General features: G+C 43.7%; 1 protein-coding gene across 1 annotated transcript in view; it reads left to right on the top strand.

The window, feature by feature from the left end:
- QTGAL (queuosine-tRNA galactosyltransferase) overlaps positions 1-19,697 on the top strand; it is a 2,104,007-nt gene that overhangs the window by 1,982,875 nt on the left and 101,435 nt on the right. The window contains exons 10-11 of the mRNA XM_086930605.1: positions 8,308-8,376; positions 13,373-13,447. Of these exons, the coding sequence (XP_086786731.1) occupies positions 8,308-8,376; positions 13,373-13,447 (144 nt within the window). The remainder of the gene's footprint in view (positions 1-8,307; positions 8,377-13,372; positions 13,448-19,697) is intronic.

The raw sequence follows: 19,697 nt of genomic DNA, 5'->3' as shown, positions 1-19,697 counted from the left end.
ATGGCATCCCCCAAGGAAGTAGCGATCCCCTCCAGATTAAAACTAATACAACTAAAGGTTCTACACCACACGTATTATACCAGAACACTACTACATAAATTACACAAAACAGAAACACCACTTTGCCTCCGGCAGTGTGGAGCACCGGGCATGTTCTGGCACAGAATCTGGCAGTTCGTAGAAATTACAGTGTACTGGAAAGCAATCTATCACACAATTTTGCAGGTAACAGGAATAACGAGCCGGGTTGAAAAGCTGTTTACTCAACAGCTGGGAACCGACGGATCTCAATCATGCGGCTCAAACTTGGGTGGCACTAGGTATGGCATTAGCGAAAAGAAATATAGCACAATTATGGGGAGCCAGACAGACTCCCACCGTCAGTAGGTGGTGTCGGGATAGGGATGAAGTAATGATCACCGAAAAATCAGTGTACATACATAGGAGATACACCAAAAAGTGGACACTAATGTGGGGAAAGTGGTATGTGTATTGAGGCAACATGTGTGATCTCCCACAAGAAGAATCACTATCAGAAGACACTGACTAGCTACTGTGAAAATAGCAGGTGCTAATGCATTGGATATAAATGTTGGCAAAGAGAGGGTGCAAAAGAAAACCCGAAATGTGTATTGACTAAATTCTTGCTGTTCATGGTTCGGCTGTTGTCTTATAATATAATGTATGCAAACATGAAGAAATATGGTATTGCAGCAATTTTAATGTTAATAAAAATATTTTAAAAATAATAATAATAAAGGCCAGATTCAGACAGAATTTGAATCTGAAGTATTTTTTTGAACCAACATCTTGCTCCCAACAAGATCTTAGGGCCCGGCACTTATTATTACTATTTTGTTTTTTTACAGAATCAGCTCTGACTGTAGGTTTCATATAAAAAAAATTTGGGAATGATGTACAGTAGCTTTGTCCTTAAAGGGTTGAGTTTTAAGCCCGTTTTGCTGTCCAATCTCTATGGCAGTGATGCTGGATTTAGGTGTGCAAATGTCCTATGAAGTAGTAGTTTTTAAATGTAACTGGGTCTTGTATGGTTTGTAATGCAGTGGCTGTACTGATACATTAAGTGGCACCTTGTAAACACTGACAGGCCTCATGAACAGGAGTGGATGAGCCATCTCGGCCTTATATTATGGAAAGGGTAAACTTAGTTTAGTAATGTTCCTTCAAGCCAATGTCTGTGGGGACTATGGACAGCAAAGTTGCATAATGATCTTATGGAGTGCAAGGGAAAGATCGAAAAATATGAGTAGGATTATTGTTATGTAGCTTGTAAAGAGTTTTGTTTACCACTTGTTGCATGAGTGGGATAAATCCATTGATTTAAGGTTGTTTATCCCATAACTTGTATACTTCCTGCATTGTTGAGTGTCTTATGGTGATGAAGCAGGTCTTGAAGATACCACCAGCGGCAGAGGATGCCAGTGGAGATCTCTAAGAGTAGAACTATCCTGTAGACCCTCTCAATACCTTTGTCGAGTTGTGCCACTGCATAAGGGATGCACTTAATGCAGTGGCAAGTGCATCCCTGGGTTGCCAACGGGTAGGGTGTTGTCTCCTTCATCGCGTGACAACTCCATTGCCCCTGTAGCAGAGGTCAGTCGGTGGAAACGGTCTTAGTTCTGAATGCAGTCCACACTCTGATACTATTATGAATGTGGAGACTCAGGGAACTCACACTGTTGATGAATTATGGTGCAATGGTGCCCAAGTTTATCCCTTAGATACATTCCAGGAACAGGTGTTAATTGCAGGGGATTGTAATGAACACACTCTCTAGCTTTCTAAGGGTTAACTTCAAGTAACCATGAGCATCCACGCATGGATGAGATGTGGATGAGAATGAGTTGGTCCATCAGCCAAGTTATGTTGGGCTAGACATGATCCTCAGAAAGATTTCAGCATCATCACTGTTTAGGTGGATGCTGATATCCTTTATGCCAGAAGTACTTCAGCTGCCTTGATGCACAAACTAAATATCACCACGGAAAGAATGGAACCTGGGGAAGGCTCATGTTTACTACTGCCAGAGTCACTGGAGAGTTATAACAGATTAATTTATAGGGAACTCAAAAGTATGGCACATACAGTCGCTAACCTTATCTTATGGGTAGAACTGTGGAACGTTGTTCACTCTCCGGTTTCCCTCCCTCGCTATGTTCAGACACGCAGTTTGAGTTGTGGATGACATCATACGAGTTGCGAATTAGGGAAAATAAGAAGTCCTGTTGTTTCTTTTTCTGGTTTCTTTCTTGCTCAAGGGTAAAGTTTTACCTTTTCCTAAATCTATTGAAAAATAATACTTATTATATTGTCCTCAGAATTCTGCTTACAAACTCTTGTCTCTTGTAATTTATAAATATATATTTCCCTACACTACCTTTGATGGCACTTGGTCTTAGAAGTTGTTTTATAGCCTTTTTCTTTGGACTCTCTCTCTCTCCCCCTCGCTCTCCCTCTCTCTAGAACTTCCTTCTTGTAATGATAAACTCTGTGAATATAAACCAGCACTCCACTGTTGTCTATTGATAGTCTGCTAATAAACTTTATTTAACTCTTAGATGATAGCTGGACTTTAGATAAATCGAAATTGAAATCCCCTCAGATTCCCTTAAATTCTACTGAAAACGTTACCTCACTCAGAAACCAATGCACCTTAATGTCTTAAGTTTCTACCTGAAGAGAAAATCAGTACCTTACACAAGAAACTACAGACCTCACTCTTGAACTACTACCAATAGCAGTACCTCACTCAAGAGTGTTAGAAATCAATAATAAACAAGCATTTGCAATGCAATAGGTCTCGCATTAGGAAAGTTTGAGCTATTGGTATTGTAAATGACAAATATTTTATTGATGTGTTGGTTTTGAAAATAGCGAAATTAATAGCTTTGTCATTTACAATGCCAATAGTTTTAACTTTCGCAAACGTGACACCTATAGCAGTTGTAATGCAATATGTGTTGTATTTACATGACTTAGATGTATTAATATTACAAATAACAATGGCTTTGTTTTTTTTTAATAATTAATACTTAAATAACAGTTATTGTAATTTATAATGGCAATAGCTTAAACTTTTGAAAATAACTTTAGGGAAGATTATGTTCAGTGTATTTTATTGTGATGAAAATCCAAGAACAGCAGTGAAATATTAACATCTTTTTGTGACATTTGTAATAAAGCTTGAAACATTGAGAGAACATATTAGAACCAGTTGTTGTTGAATGGTTGCACAGAGTGATGCTGTGGCGTTCAGTGGTGCTGAGTGATGCTGTGGCCTTCAGTGGTGCTGAGTGATGCTGTGGCCTTCAGTGGTGCTGAGTGATGCTGTGGCCTTCAGTGGTGCTGAGTGATGCCGTGGCCTTCAGTGGTGCTGAGTGATGCTGTGGCCTTCAGTGGTGCAGAGTGATGCTGTGGCATTCAGTGGTGCTGAGTGATGCTGTGGTATTCAGTGGTGCTGAGTGATGCTGTGGCATTCAGTGGTGCTGTGGCATTGAGTGGTGCTGAGTGATGCTGTGGCGTTGAGTGATGCTGTGGCATTGAGTGATGCTGTGGTGTTGAGGAATGCTGTGACGTTGAGTGATGCTGTGACGTTGAGTGATGCTGTGACGTTGAGTGATGCTGTGACATTGAGTGGTGCTGTGGCGTTGAGTGGTGCTGAGGCGTTGAGTGGTGCTGTGGCGTTGAGTGGTGCTGTGGCGTTGAGTGGTGCTGTGGCGTTGAGTGGTGCTGTGGCGTTGAGTGGTGCTGTGGCGTTGAGTGGTGCTGTGGCGTTGAGTGGTGCTGTGGCATTGAGTGGTGCTGTGGCATTGAGGGGTGCTATGGTGTTGAGTGGTGCTGAGTGATGCTGTGGCTTTGAGTGATGCTGTGGCATTGAGTGATGCTGTGGCATTGAGTGATGCTGTGGGGTTGAGGGATGCTGTGGGGTTGAGTGGTGCTGTGGTGTTGAGTGGTGCTGTGGTATTGAGTGGGGCTGTGGTATTGAGTGGTGCTGTGGTATTGAGTGGTGCTGTGGTATTGAGTGGTGCTGTGGGGTTGAGTGGTGCTGTGGGGTTGAGTGGTGCTGTTGCGTTGAGTGGTGCTGTGCCGTTGAGTGGTGCTGTGCCGTTGAGTGGTGCTGAGTGATTCTGTGGCACTGAGTGATGCTGTGGCGCTGAGTGATGCTGTGGCGTTGAGTGATGCTGTGGCATTGAGTGATGCTGTGGCGTTGAGTGATGCTGTGGCGCTGAGGGATACTGTGGCATTGAGTGGTGCTGTGGAATTGAGTGGTGCTGTGGCGTTGAAGGGTGCTGTGGCGCGTTGAGGGGTGCTGTGGCATTCAGTGGTACTGAGTGATGCGTGCAGCAGTGTAAGTCGTGCGGCAACATAAAAATGCATGCGTGTACTTGGCTTTTTCCCTGCAAACCTGCGCCTTAGTAGGAGTAATCACTAAGAAGTGGTTCAGTATTTTATAGAAATTTGGAACATTTTGGCTTTTGGAAAACCAATTTGGGCATTAGCCAGTTTCCCATTTGGGGACAATCATGACTTTTAAAAAAAAGTGGGTTGCTCAGAGGATATTCTTAATTACTACTGTATGCGTGTACACTCTCTCATTGCCCCTAATAGTGTTCCACATTACGTGGCCACCCCTTTGCGGCTCTTATTTACAAAGGCGCGCAGTCTACCTCATGCTGTCACAATAAATCATGCCCCCACTGTGAGCGAAATCCCCTTACTCGGTTAAAAAAAATTGTATGAAGAGCACAGGGAAACTCTTGCGCATGCCCATCCAGCCCTGGTCTGCCCCTCCTTACCGACTGCTTGGAGGTGTGCAGCCAGAGCTCAGACCCTTGCCTCGATCGGGCGGATACGTTTTTAACAATGCTAATCCTCGTGACATCCGGCTTACTGGTACCACCTGTTTCCGTCCCCTCGCGTCTTCCAATGAGGCGGAAGTGCTCGGCAATGGCGGCCATCTTGGAGTGGAAATCTGCTTGTTACACCCGCTTTCGTTTTGCATTATTTATGTGTGTATCCTGCAATCTACCTACACACATTGCTTTCTGATATCCTGTAGTTCATTTTTCTTTTGGATATGTACATATGTCCACCCTATTGCTACGGGAATATGATTCTAGTAGTTCCATATTTAACCCTGTGTGTTCAATACTGACATTTTCATTACATATGCAGATGCTAGATGGACCGGTATCTAAACACGTGTCTCACAGCCTGGTCTCAATATAGCAGGTGTATATAAAATGCCCATAGTGTTAATCTATACAGATGTCTATGAACCGTCTCAATGACTTGCACTGACAAAGTATGTATAGTATGTTCTAACTTGATGTACTCAATGTATGGGAGAGGAGATGCCTTTCGCAAGTGTTAACATCTTTGTTTTAACTCTTGTCGCAATCTCACCTCTTGTTCTGTTAACCCCAACGGAATAAACTCCAATTGAAACAAGCCAGCAACAAAACAAAAATATTATGGGGGCCGCCGCGCTGCCCGCGGCGACCCGGAAGCTCTTGCCCGGCCGGCCAATCCGCTCGCGGCCGATCGGAAGTCCCGCCTCCCGAGGTCCGCGAGCTGCCGGCGCATGGAGCGCCCTGCCGTCCGGGGTAACCCGGGTCCCCAGGAGGGGGCCGGGGAGAAGGAGGAGTGTGGCGCCTGTTGCGGGGCTCCTCTGACCTGAGGGAGCCCCGATTTAGATGAGGAGACGCGCCGCGCCGTGAGGAGCCCCGCCGGAAGAGCGCAGTCGGTGAGTGGGGTCCAGGGCTGATGTGAAGTGCGTGCGTGCCTGTGTGTATGCCTGGGGGGGGGGGTAAGGTTGGGGGAGGGGGAGGGGGGGAGTGTGTGCGCGCATGTGTGCGCGAGGGAATGTGTGTGCGCATGCGTGACAGTGTGTGATTGAGAGAGAATGCGAGGTAGGGGATAGTGTGCCTGTATGTGTGCCTGTATGTGTGCCGTATGCCTGCGTGTGCATGCGCGCGCCTGTGTGTGTGTGTGTGCGTGCGTGCATGCAGAGGGGTGGGGGCTGCCTGTGTCTGTGTGTGAGCAAGGGCTTTGCACCACGCATGCGCAGCTATCAGATGCTCGCTCCCGAGGTGAAATCTGACCTCGTCAAAGCGCGCGTCTGGTAGCTGTCCACATTCCTAAATACGGGCCACAATAGGTCTGAAGCAGACACCTTCAATGCTCACGCATTGAGGGTAGGTCTGCTCGAACTAAAAACTCACAACACTCTAAGCCTGTAATAGAAGTCCAGAATACGGGAGCAATGAGCTAAAAACACAGTACGGAATTAACCTGCCTTAAAGTAAATCACTACAACTTGCAGCCACAAAGAACACTAAGCCAACATTCACATTGCCTCAAATCAATCAGTGGTAACATTATCATAAGGAAAAAATTGTGTCCCAAATGTCTAGTACAAGTGCCTCCCGGCAACGAATGTGGCAAACACAAAAGCTAGCATCAACAACTGAAAATAGGGACCATATGGGCTAATACTACAAATGAGGTTCGAGGGCAAGTGTTAGCTCTTCGATGCTTCCTAAATAGGAGCATTCTAAATCAAGATGGCCGATTCTTGACTCGAGACACTGGAAACAACAACCACCTAACCTCCGAAAAAAACCTGCACGTTTTGAGAGCATGCACAATATTTTATATATAAAATAGTTTTGAGAGAGCACAATATTCAGTGAAGTAGTGTGGCTCACTGGTTAGAGGCGGCAGACCCGAGAGCAGAGGACGGCCCGGGACCAGGGTTCGATTCCCGGCGCGGCAGGTTTCTGGACCAGGGTCAGCGGACTCGATAATTCTCTCGCCTCGGTGCCCACTCTGATCAGCGATCACACTCGGCAACTCTGGGCATTAGCTTGCCTCATCTTCACTAACGGCCCCCCAGACCGCCGGGGATGCCTGGTCTCACCCTGGAGATACCCATTAAGGGACCATCTCTCAGGGAAGCCAGGAAGGGTTTTGCAGCGGTCGAAGCGCCAGGACGCCTACGGGTAGCAGTGCGCTATATAAATGCATACACAGCGTATAAAATAGTATTTGAAACTAAACTTAAACACACTTTAAAGAGCATGATTCTTAGTTAAACCAGATGTAATTCTGACAGCAAGCTATGGAAATGTTCTTGGACCTAGAGGTTATATAGATCGTCTGAAATGACCCAAACTAGGATAATGTTGTTGAATCCCAATCAGTAAGCCAGTGTGTCACTAGGGCTTTTTGGTTGATCCTGTCAAAATCTGCAGAAAAGTCAACCTGGATGAGTAGGCACGGGCTACAACTCTCTGTGATTTGAAAGGTATTGTCAACCATGTGGATGGCTACCGTCCCCAGGCTGCAGCAAGGCCTAAAGCTGAGTTGATAGTCTTGCAAGAGTGCATTGGACTTCATCTTGTCATTAAGCCAGTTTGCAGTAGCCTTCTTTGTGATCTTTCGTAGGAATGGTAGATGAGCAATATGGTGGTAGTTCTTGTGACATCGGGGTTGGGTTTTTTGAGCAGTGGTATGATATAGTAGTAAAATGCAGTGATGATTGTGGTGGAAGGAAGTCTTTCAGGTACATTTCCGGACAACGAGATAACTCAGCAGTGAGGTGTTGCTTGAAGAATAAGATTTCTTTTGTTATATTCGTTAATGAAGGAGGGATGCCACCTTTCAGATTTCAGCTTCGATAGAGTCCTCATCCTCATATTGTAGCAGAAGTTGGCTTAGTGTCTAGTCATTTTCTATGTGGATTTTGGTCTGGCAATTCTGCGAGCATTAATGTGCCTCTCTAATTGTATTTTAAACAACCCAACAGATCTTGAAAGTGACTCTTAGGGGGCAGGGAAAGCCAGCAGAGTTTTCTGTTGAAGTTAGTATGTTTTTCAAGTTTCCATGAGTTTGATGAGTCAGAAGGCTGTACGCAGAACACTCTTAACGGGTTTCATACATATCTGGAATTTAAATTACAGAACACTGGTCATGAGAGTGTTCCAGCCCTCAAGGTTTTGGAAGACATTTTTTCAAGTTGGAATGGATTATGTATGTTAGGTTTGTATGTTTTTAGCAGAAATCTAGTAGCCGAGCCAAGGAATCCTTAAGTATGTTGCTGTATGAAATAGAACCACACCCTAAAATCAACACTGTATCATTTCCCACCCCCAAAAACAGGTATGTAGAGGGCAGATAATAGTTGGCTCAGCATTATTATCATATAAGACCTTGATGCATTATTGCCTTTTCAAAATATTGAGTGATGTGATTGACAATCATCTTCCTTTTACTGTCTTCCAGGTTGTTGCATTCTGTGATGTTTCAGAGAGAAGAATATCTAAAGGATTCTACACTTATGAAGAGTCCAAGGTGAGTAACTAGTGTAACTAAACGATAGGACTTGGCTGGTTAAAACACTGCTGGGGACCTAGTTTGTGGAAGAGAGTAGCAAAAGTGTATGTTCAAGTGCAACCATGACATTCATGTGGACAATGAGTTTTAAAGTAAAACTCGGAATGTTCATTGATGCTTGTTATTTCAGTATGTTCATGGAGACCAGGACTTTCTCTATTCTTGAGTTGGAAATGTTTCTGTCTAATATGTGTTTTTCCTCACAGAGAGCGGAGCATACATATGGTTATAGGTGTTCCAGGATAGGCTTCTTTCTCTCTTCCAAATGAAAGCAGTCTGTTTTTCCTGTTCCTGTCAAAAGTTAGATCACCTCATTATTTTCAGTGGTGAAACTGAAGATCAACAAAAGTCCTTTCACTGGAAGCGTGCTTAGTGCAAAACTGCTCCAACAGTTATGATTTTTCCTCTTCCTTAAGGCTAGATTTTGTGAAAGCAGCAGTGGCATGGCTCGGTGTACAGTATATTAACCTTCAAGACTTAAAAAGATGGTGAGGAATATCTATCTGAGTGGAAAGTAGTTTGCGTCATCCTTTGGGCTCACCGACTTTGATAAATACTTGATTGATTTTGTTTTTGCTGGCCAGATAATTCTTGACCACCAAACCAGTACTTTTGTAATCTGCATGTTAGCACTGAGAACTATAAAAAAAAACTCAGAGGCTTACGTCCGTCTAAAAATTATTTCACAAAACATACCTAATGAAGTCATACAATCATAGAATAATTTACTTAGACCCAGAAAGATCAACCCATTGCATGCAAGCTCCTATAAAGCCAAATTGATCAGAGTTGAAAACCCTTGAACGACTGGGTACTCTGGACCTCCTATATGGAGCCTCACTTCCACAGCCTCACTTCCACAGGTGACAAGGATACCATTGATGTGCTGTCGGGTAATGCTGTCACATATTAGGTGGTTAGGAACCCTACATCACTGACCCCTTTATTGGTTGGCACTATACTGAAACATGTAACACAGCTAGACCACTTAACTGAAGAATATTACCTGTCCAATCAAATTTCTTGCTGTATCTCCTAATCCATCATGCCGTACACATTTATAAAGGAGAGCTGAATGGGGTGTTGGATTACAATCCACTTGAGGGAAAATGGGAACATTGGTTTTGGCCCACTAGGCTGTAAGGGGATTTCAAGGCTTTATAGAGCCATCCTACTCAAAAATCCAGACTCACTTCGGGGATGGAGGACGGCCTGGGAGAATGATGTGGGTGAGATGGATGATGACGATTAGTGGGAGATCAAGATAGCAGCACGGACGCCTCTAATTTACGGATGATTCAGTTTAATTATTTTCTTTGGGTATACTACAACATGGGTAGGCTGTGAAAAATGGGGCAGTCCCTGAATACTGTAAGTACGCTCTGAGGGGATTTGGAGTGGACATTTTATAATTTGGTTTAGACATCCCTGTTACATGCTGCGGGGAGATACATGACACCTTAGCCAATATTCTACATATGCACAGTATCTTCAACACCAAGGTGACACTCCTGGGGGTGATGGGAGCAAGGCTGATTCATGAAGTCAGAGGCTCCTGGCAGGCATTGGATTGCTTGTGGCCATGCAAGACATTGCTAGATATTGGAGATCTGCTGAGCTACCACCCTTATCCGTCTGGTCCACTGTATTTATCTATTTTGCCAAGCAGAAACGAAAATGTACAAATGGAGAGGATGTGCAAATAAACATTAGAGTTCCATTCTGCCAGTTGCAACCCTTTAAGGATGTTCCTGATAAATAATTTCCCAATGGGAAATTATAAAATATAAAATATAGCTTTGTTTTCCTGTTGTTCTTTTAGGAAAAGATTTCTGCATTGCATTGCTTTTTTCTGATAATTTTAAAGATTGACTATAAGTACTCCAGAAGCTGATGGATGTCATCTCTTTGGCTATCTGTAAGACAGAGTATAGCCTATGAGTGTCAGGGAATGTCATGGCCATATCCGTTCCTTTCTGCCTTTGCTCCTGAGTAATAAGGCCTATGAGTTTTGTTGTTCCCTGAACATCCTCTTCCCACCTTTTCTAAAGATTAACTTGAAATGTTGTGTTTCCTCAGGTGGCTACTGCAATTTCACGTGGTTTTAAGATTAAAATATGGATTGTGTTTTAGTCAGTACCCACATGAAACCTCTATCTTGGTCAACGAGCCAACTGAAAGATTGATACTATTGGGAATTTTGAGCAAGCACTTGGACTCTTTCCTTGACAAAAAATGCTCAAAGTGGCCACTTCATTTGTCTACTCAGTAATCTCTTTTTCATCCATCCATTGTTCCTTTCTCCTTCTTTCCTCTCCCTCTCTGATCACTTTCTATCTACCTTCCCCATCCCTTTCTCTCTCTCTCTCTCTCCCCACCTCTCTCTTGAAACCTCCCTGAGTCTGCTGCAATTAATCTTGGGAGATGGAGAAAGTGACAGAGACACCAGGAGCGGCCCTAGGCTTTCAGAGCCTGCGCTGGGCTTTCAGAACTGGCCTCCAAGGCTGTGCTTAATTTGTAAAAATAATAAGTGCCAGGGCTCTCGTCATGCCCTTGTCATGTTGCCAATGATAGTAACCACACAACTACTAACCATCACACTCCTACAGTTGTGACAATTCAGGCTATTTCAGCCCACAAAGCTATAACAATGGCTTGGGCAGCAGGTAATAGTCATTTTTAATGTATATTGGAATAATAATTAACTATTGTTGTTTTCTCTAAATTACCCAGACAGCACCACCATGTGGCAGACTGTCACAAGCACCTGTGTTGAAAATTAAGTTCTGGTGGCAAGGACTGGAAATGTTATGATTTGCAATGTACTTCAATATAGTCCTGGGTAGTCACCTAACTTTTCACCTACATTTACCCTGCCATTGTACTACATAATGGCTTCATGCTGACCTTTTACCTAGTGAGGTGCTGCATAAATGTTGTGTGGTTTTCCCTGAAAACTAGCCTAATTTATTATGCATGAGGATTCTCAGACTCACAGCAGGATTACCATCTCCTGCATAATAATGTGTATAAGGTTCATTAATAGCGTCATCATTGGCCGACATGACACATCAAGGTAGACCCCTGAGGGTACCTTTTGGGTATATAAGTGCCATATCTTTTCTGGGGGAGGCAGAGGAGAAAGACTTTCATGCTGACACACTGACACGAGACGCTGAGGTTCCTGCACACAGACACTCTAGCACGCAGTGGTCTGACATCCCTTGCAGGGTGTCCATCTCGGGACCAAGATGGGGGCTTTTGTTCTCTCACATCAGGTAATGGGATTGTTTTATCCTAGAGGGATTCTTGGCTATACACCTGCATACATGCTAGGCATTTAGGTAGATCTAGTTAGGGTTAGCATCGTAGGAGTACGCATTACTGTTGTCATGTATCTATATACCTGCATCCATTGTTTTAGCACTATGGTAGAATTCTACCATCTATTTACTGTATTGGTGCTTATAACCGTTTATATCTGTTTCTGTCTTATGGTTGTTGCATCAGACGTATTTTACACCAGAATGATGCTAGTTCAATAAATGCTTTTTGAAAATTTCCCCATCGTTCATTCTGTGTATCTCTCTGAGACAAAGTGAGCACGAGTGACTGAGCGAAAAGTACTGTACTGTTTCCATGATCCCTGATGGGACAGGGTTGTCATGTTCGATAATTGCCAGAAACTATTTGTTCATTGTGGCACTGTGAGCTAGTCAGTATACAGGCAAAGATATCCGGTGGAGGTGTATGGAACCATTCTGGACACCAATCCCATAGTTTATGTTGTCTAAACGCATGAATCACATATCACGGTGGGGGCACCTGATATAGGGTAAGTGTCCCACACCTGTTATATGAAATAACACTCCAAATGGAGGGGAACAAACCCAGGAAAGTTAAAGGTCTCTTTTGGATATGACCTCCTTTTGGCTGAAAAATATTGGCCACCTGAGTTCGTTATTGGGTTGCCCAAAAGGAGAAACGGTAATTCTACTAGCTTACTCTGACCTCATTCCAAAATCACTAAAACACTCATATGCACAGGAGTGGGCAGTAGCATTAGCTCCTGCATTATACCACAATCTTGTAGGGTGGGATGCTCAGTCACCTCACCATGAAATCTTAGTAAAAACAACTCCACAGAGACAATGCCCATTAAAGCAAGAAGCGAAAAAACAAGTCAGGGAGATTATAGTCAAGTCAAAGTCAAGTCAAGTCAACATTTATATAGCGCGCTACATACCCAGAGGGTCTCAAGGCGCTTGAGGGAGGGGGGGAAATTTACTTATCGAATATCCAAGTTTTTAGTTGTTTTCTGAAGGATAGGTGGTTTTGTGTAAGGCGGAGGTGGATGGGAAGGGAATTCCAGGTTGAATACCAAGGTGTAATAGAGAATTGCACCTCTTGCATGATTAATCCTTTGTTTCCCTTAATGAAACCTCATAATTCATATTGTTTAGTTTTAGACTACAGGCATTTGAACACATGCACCAAGACTTTTGCAGTACAGAATGCCCACAGTGCCACATTAAAGAATAACATTGTGTGGAAAAAATACAAAACAACACTAGATATCGCAAATGGATACCTTTGCCAAAATATCGCGCCTGAGAGCAGATATTTGACAGCAGCTCAAGTTTATATCTGCTCCAAAGGCTCCAGCCCACCAGGGCACCTTCAAGTGAAATAAAAGACTGTCCGGCCCTGGTTAAGAGCAATAAGAGAACAGAAATCCTGTTGTGTGGTTCAAACATATAGCACAGTGTACAGTAACGTGACTCCTCACTCATGACTTATAACGTGGAATCGTGTTCACAAACAAATTATGGTAGAGTTCATTGTTCAGGTGTTTTTACTTTAGGTTTGTAATGTCCAAGTTAATGTAACGTTTCATAAATCTTGGGCTTCATTATCTTTTCAATATTTTTCTTCGCTAATTTGTCTCGTGCAGGAACGCCCACAACCAAAGATTCCAATACAGCATTACAAAGATGCAAAACCCCCCTTCATCATCTGCGTCAAGCTGGTAAGTATCTCACTAAAGTGGGATCAAGCAAGTGATATACTGTGGTAGACTGGTATCATACTTGAACTGAGGACCTCATATATGCTTGAGGCCATCTAATGGCTACTTTTTATTTATAACTGCTTTAGTTGCCATGCGAGCCTCATGTGATCCAAAAATGTAACGAATAAAATATGCATGCATATATAAATACATAGAAAGGCTTTAGGTCCATCCGCTACAGCCTGGGGCAGTGGGTCAGCCTACTTCAACCTGTGGCTCTCTTGCACTGTGAGTGACTGCGTTTTTTCCTGATCCCATGTAAACATCCACCTTAAAATAAGTATATTTAAGTCTCATTTCTAATAGACTAATATTTTGCCTAGCCATTGCTTTTCTTTCTGTTCTTTATCGTTTGGTTTTTATAGTCAACCTATTTCATTCAAACTATTGCCCTCATTACGATGGCGGTTGGACGAGCATCCGACTGCCATCGCTGCGGGCAGGTGACAATAAAAGGCAGTCCCACGTGCGCGTGTGGAAAGATGCAAATGCAGCTATGGAATGGAATGATCGATTGACGCAAGCGACCCCACTGTACGCATCGGAACGCTTGGGATGCCTCTGGACAACGAAAGGTTTCGAGAACTGGGATATGATTGGTATCAGCAGAGTGGGTGATCTTTGGGTGAAGGGAGCGGTAAAGACCTTTGCGGCGCTTCAACATGAGTATGAGTTGGGAGACCGAGAATTCTTCTGGTATGTACAGGTTCGCCACGCCTTACTGTCTGTCTTCACGGCTGGTGAATCTGTTCCTGAGTCATCCCCACTCGAGGACCGCATACTTGATGGTCATCTGCCCGATAGTACGATCTCCTTGACATACAAGAAACTTATTAACAATCTGGCAGACCTTCTTGTGCGTCTCAGAGAGGTCTGGTCCGGGGACGGGTTGGAGTTGGATGACGAGGATTGGCAGGCCGCCTTATCCTCCCCCAAAGAGGTCGCCATTCCGGCCCGTCTCCGACTTGTTCAGCTCAAGATTCTCCACCGTGTGTATGTTACGGGTCCTCGTCTGGTTGCGATGGGTTTCTCCTTGGATGGGCTGTGTAGGCGTGGATGTGGTATGAGTGCTACCTTCCTTCACATCCTCTGGGAGTGTCGGGAGGTGGCGGCGTATTGGCAGCGGGTGCAGGCGGTCATGGAGAGTGTTACCGGGGTTGTTTTGCTGCCTGAGGCCCGTAGATGTCTGTTGAATGTGTGGGAACCGAATGATTATAACATTGCCCAGGCCCGGTGGGCGGCACTGGGGAACATGATTGCAAAAAGAGATATTGCGCAGTTGTGCGGTTCCCCACGGCCTCCCACCATGTCGGCATGGAGGGAGACTATGGACTGGTGTATGTTTCGGGAGAAGACGGTATATGTGGCTAGGGGCAAGCCTAGGGCGTGGAGGAAGATCTGGGGTCAGTGGAACGCCTACCGAGGGAATATTTGCACACCTCCCCTCGAAGACATTCTGGACATGCCATCCTCCCCCTGATCCGGTGGTTCCTGTACCGGTTTATTCTTCCTTTTATTATTCTGTGTCTGACTTCCCCACTGCCTCCCCCCCTTCCCGATTGCACTTTATGCCCTCCTGATCGGTTGGTTTATGCCGTGGGCCCCCCCCCCCTCCGGGGCTTGACAATGTTTTACTCCTCTTTCGCCTTGAGTTGTTTTTCTTTTGTTTCCTTCTTTCTTTTTCCTTTTTTTAAAAAAATTAAAATTTCTATATCCTGCCTACATCCTGTGTTGCCGAAAAGGTATCCTGTGTTACTCTGAGCCACAGTAGAGCGGCCATTGCTCTGTGAACTACATAGATTGCTTTCTATGTCCTAGCGGCCGGCCCCTGTGGTTGTAGGCCCGTACTTGTAATGCTTTTTTGCACAATAAAGTTTTTCAAAAAAAAAAAGGCAATCCCACATGGCCAATTCTGATCGGACCGCCGTGCAAGTAGTTGAAAAGTGCCTTTTCCTACTGCGCCTTACGTTGGGGGCCAGGAAAAGGGCCGCAGCACAAGCCACAGTAGGAAAAGGCACTTTGTTCATATCCATGCGCTGTGTGCCAGGCACCTCAAGGTGCCTGGCACACGATGCATGGATGTGTGGGGAGGCACTACATATGTCACCTTGACCACTTAGCAGTGGCCCACAGGGCCCTGCTTGGGGCCCCCCAAAGTCCCTTTCTGGCTGCCTTTTCATAGTGGTCAAACTACCATGAAAAGGCAGCAAGGAACGGACATCCTAATTCCTTGCGGCGGTGCCTGCACAGACACCACCTCCATTGTAGGGATAGGAGTCCGACCGCTGCCCTGACGGGATCCTAGATCCTGTTTGAAGCAGCGGTCTTCCCCCGACAGCAGATGGTCTGACCGCTGGTGTCATAATCCTGCGGTCGGACCGGATTCCAAATAAAGACCTATGTCCTTAGTTTACAGTGATTCAAAGCCAATAGCACTTTTTCTTCGCACCAGTAAAAATCATATTTTCTTGTGTTGTGGATTAAAAATAAAATCTAGATCAAATGGGGGTGCGCAGCTCACAAAGTCCAGTAAGTCAAAGTAGATGAAAAAAAGTCACTTCTTTATTTAGTAATTGATTAGCTTTAAGAGCATTCCATATTCATTTATCAGTCAACGCGTTTCGCTCCCATACGGAGAGCATCCTCAGGGCTGAAAACAAATTGAAAAATATATGACAATCAAAATCCAAAACTTGACACACATAAAACAAGATGACAAAAAAGCGACAGCACAAAGACACGCCATTTAAAAAAAAAAAAAAACTGTTAACCAACACCATATGATGAAACAAATATGTAACATGATAGTGCCACATACACTTTACACAACAAAACACTACATACATTGTTGACCACACAGCATACACATTGAATGAATTAAAATCAGTTAGGGCCTAACAGTTCTCGCTGGCCTAACACACGATAAAAGACACTGCAATATATTCGAATTAAGTTACAATTCAAATCATCAAAGCTAAAAACCTTATCACTGAAAGGTATATTCTGTTTAGTGTTCTAACACCAATCATAATCAAATTATGTTTGCACTGTGAAACCTGTGCTGCTGAAATGCAGTGTCAAAACAGGAGAAAATAGAGAAAAGATGAGGGAGAGACAAAAAGGGAGAAAAAAAACAAAGGTAGTCAAAGGGTAGGTGAGGGGAACCCATTATCAAGATCCGATCGTTTTTACACAAATGCTTACCAAAAAATAATGAGGTAAGTGTATTTCTAGTCACCATGTATTTATTCAAAAAGTAACAGCGCTCACTGTGCCGCAATGTAACAAACGCCGTTTCCGGACCGCTCAAGAGTTTCCGAAGTCATCTAGTGGCTTATGTGAAAAAACAAAACAAAAAAGGAACGTAAGCTCAAATTATCCAAAGAGTCATACTGATCATGTGGTCATTGTATAATGTGAAACACAAGAGGAAGTAGAGAGGTACTGATAGAATCACCCTCCAATTAGATATGCATAAACAAATGGATTCTATCAATGTGAAGTGACAAAAATATAATATTAATTTCTGTGAATTGTGGGAAGATTCACTCTCTCTTAAGGTGGTAAAGATGAGAGCACAATGTGCTTGTTAAAATACCCCTCACACACTAAAAAAATCCAATAGTGTCATGCTTCATCATTGGGGTCTTCCCGTCCCTCTACGGGGCGGGGCGTGCTACGACCTGGCGAACTACGCGGGAGCACTGATAATGTGACAAGGCTATGTGATGGTGCAAGGTGAGGTGTGTCAGTGAAGTGTAGGGACCTAATAATGTGTGGGAAAAACAAAAAGTTAAAAATCCTCTGGCTAGTGGAAAAAAACAATTTATTCACTTCCCTAGCTGGGGACGTTAAGAAGGGGGTTTTGGGGTAGAGCAAATAGCCACTACCTGGTCTACATGTTTCGTAAGCAGTCCCCTACTGCTTACTCATCAGGACCTTCTAGTGGCCCCTACTAAAAAATAGCTCAGTTGCTAAATATAGTAAGCCTGTCGTCCTAAAAACTAACAGTAAAAATAAACTGATAGTTTTATGCTTCAGGGCATGAGCTGGCCCAGGGAAGCTAAGATTCTCAAAAAGAACCTAAATAGGTCTTGCTGAGGCGGAATGAATGTGCTGGACTCTCCAGAGCGGCAGGACGGATAGAAGTAAGGTATTAACCTTGCGCGGCTACTATTACCGCATCGAAACACCTATCGACTGCCAGCTCATGAGGCACATTCATTCCGCCTCAGCAAGACCTATTTAGGTTGAGTAAGCAGTAGGGGACTGCTTACGAAACATGTAGACCAGGTAGTGGCTATTTGCTCTACCCCAAAACCCCCTTCTTAACGTCCCCAGCTAGGGAAGTGAATAAATAGTTTTTTTCCACTAGCCAGAGGATTTTTAACTTTTTGTTTTTCCCACACATTATTAGGTCCCTACACTTCACTGACACACCTCACCTTGCACCATCACATAGCCTTGTCACATTATCAGTGCTCCCGCGTAGTTCGCCAGGTCATAGCACGCCCCGCCCCGTAGAGGGACGGGAAGACCCCAATGATGAAGCATGACACTATTGGATTTTTTTAGTGTGTGAGGGGTATTTTAACAAGCACATTGTGCTCTCATCTTTACCACCTTAAGAGAGAGTGAATCTTCCCACAATTCACAGAAATTAATATTATATTTTTGTCACTTCACATTGATAGAATCCATTTGTTTATGCATTGTATAATGTGTCCACATATTATAAAGCAACAAGGTGTACTAAAGAATCAAATGCTGGTGGTGACCTCCTAGGGAGAGAAAGAGACGACAAGACAGTTGTTGCAAAATGTATCTTGGATTAAAATCCCGGACATTGAGGACACACCTATCATGTCCAGTGGAACCTCCTCTCAATTTCACAATCAATTTAAAGGCAATAGTCCGAAGATGATCAGGTCAATAGCACCGTAGTTTCCTTAAAAAAATCAATAGGAACAATAAGCGCTGGTATATAAGAAATAGACTTAACCTGGCAGATCTACACTAGTCTTGGTCATTATAATCTACCATTCAATGACACACCTGGTCTTAGGGTGTGGCTGTCACAAGGAGGGGTACACCAGTTAAGGTTGGAGAGTAAGAAGGGAGTTCCATCAATTCTGCATCTGTAGTCATAACTGAAAAATAGCCCATATGAAATAATTAGTGTAGTTTAGGAATTGAAAATAAAATTTCCCGCAAGAAAATTGGATGTGCACAAAAATTACAGTCCAATCAACAACTGATCAGACTCTCCCAATTGTGTAATCCTGAGTGCGTATGGTCCCCGGGAACGCACCTGTGATAATCAATGGATTGGTCCACGGTGGAAGATCAAAAGACGGTCCGTACTGCTAAAAGTTGATAAGATTCAAGGAAAGCACAGAGAACCAGTGTCTGTAGTGACTAAGCGAAAAACAAGGGGTAAGAGTTTTGAACCAAGATGATTGCATTAATCTAAAATGACTGAGAAACAGGGGGCGCAGGTAATAGCTCTAAAAACAACACAGAGTTTATGTCTTTCTTCAGAGGGACTGGTGCTAATGCCAAGCAATTAAGAACATCTTGTTCGCTATATAAAACTTAATAAATAAAAATCACATACCTATTTCAGATTCATCAGGCCCCTCCCAACGGAGACGGACGGTTAATAAAGGCACGTGTATTGCATCGCGACCTGTAGATTCAGTAATCTGTGGATATAAAACTCAAGTCAAACAATCGGAACAAGAATACATTCCGATTTGTGACAGGATATATTTCCTAAAGCACAATCAATATCTAAATTCAGAACATAAAGTGTTTATATTTAAACAGAATGGCAAAAATAGTAAGCAAGGGTCCCCAAGACTACATGTCCAATAATTCCACCCTGGGGAACGTGGTAGCGCCCTGCATGTAGCCGAATCTAACGTTAGTTGCGCGTTCCCAATATCAATTCAAAGTCATGAAAAACCTGTATTTACAAAACCATGGGCTATAGTAGTTTCAACAAAACGGTATTCTGTTCCCCAAATTTTATTGATTCGACCAGATTAATTAATGCAACCAGCATTCAAATTTTCAAGGCCAATCGAGTGGTGAACAGAGCTCCGCCAACAATTCTAGCCCCCAATTACTTTAGGTTCCTTGTGGTCTGAAATACGCAGAATTCCAATACAAACCGGTCCATGACCATGGCGAGTTTAAATAACAC

Source organism: Lissotriton vulgaris, chromosome 7 (assembly GCF_964263255.1).
Source record: "Lissotriton vulgaris chromosome 7, aLisVul1.2, whole genome shotgun sequence".
NCBI classification, from domain to species: Eukaryota; Metazoa; Chordata; class Amphibia; order Caudata; family Salamandridae; genus Lissotriton; species Lissotriton vulgaris.
Note: the sequence above shows the minus strand (reverse complement) of the source record. Positions and strands in the feature narration are given on the sequence as shown.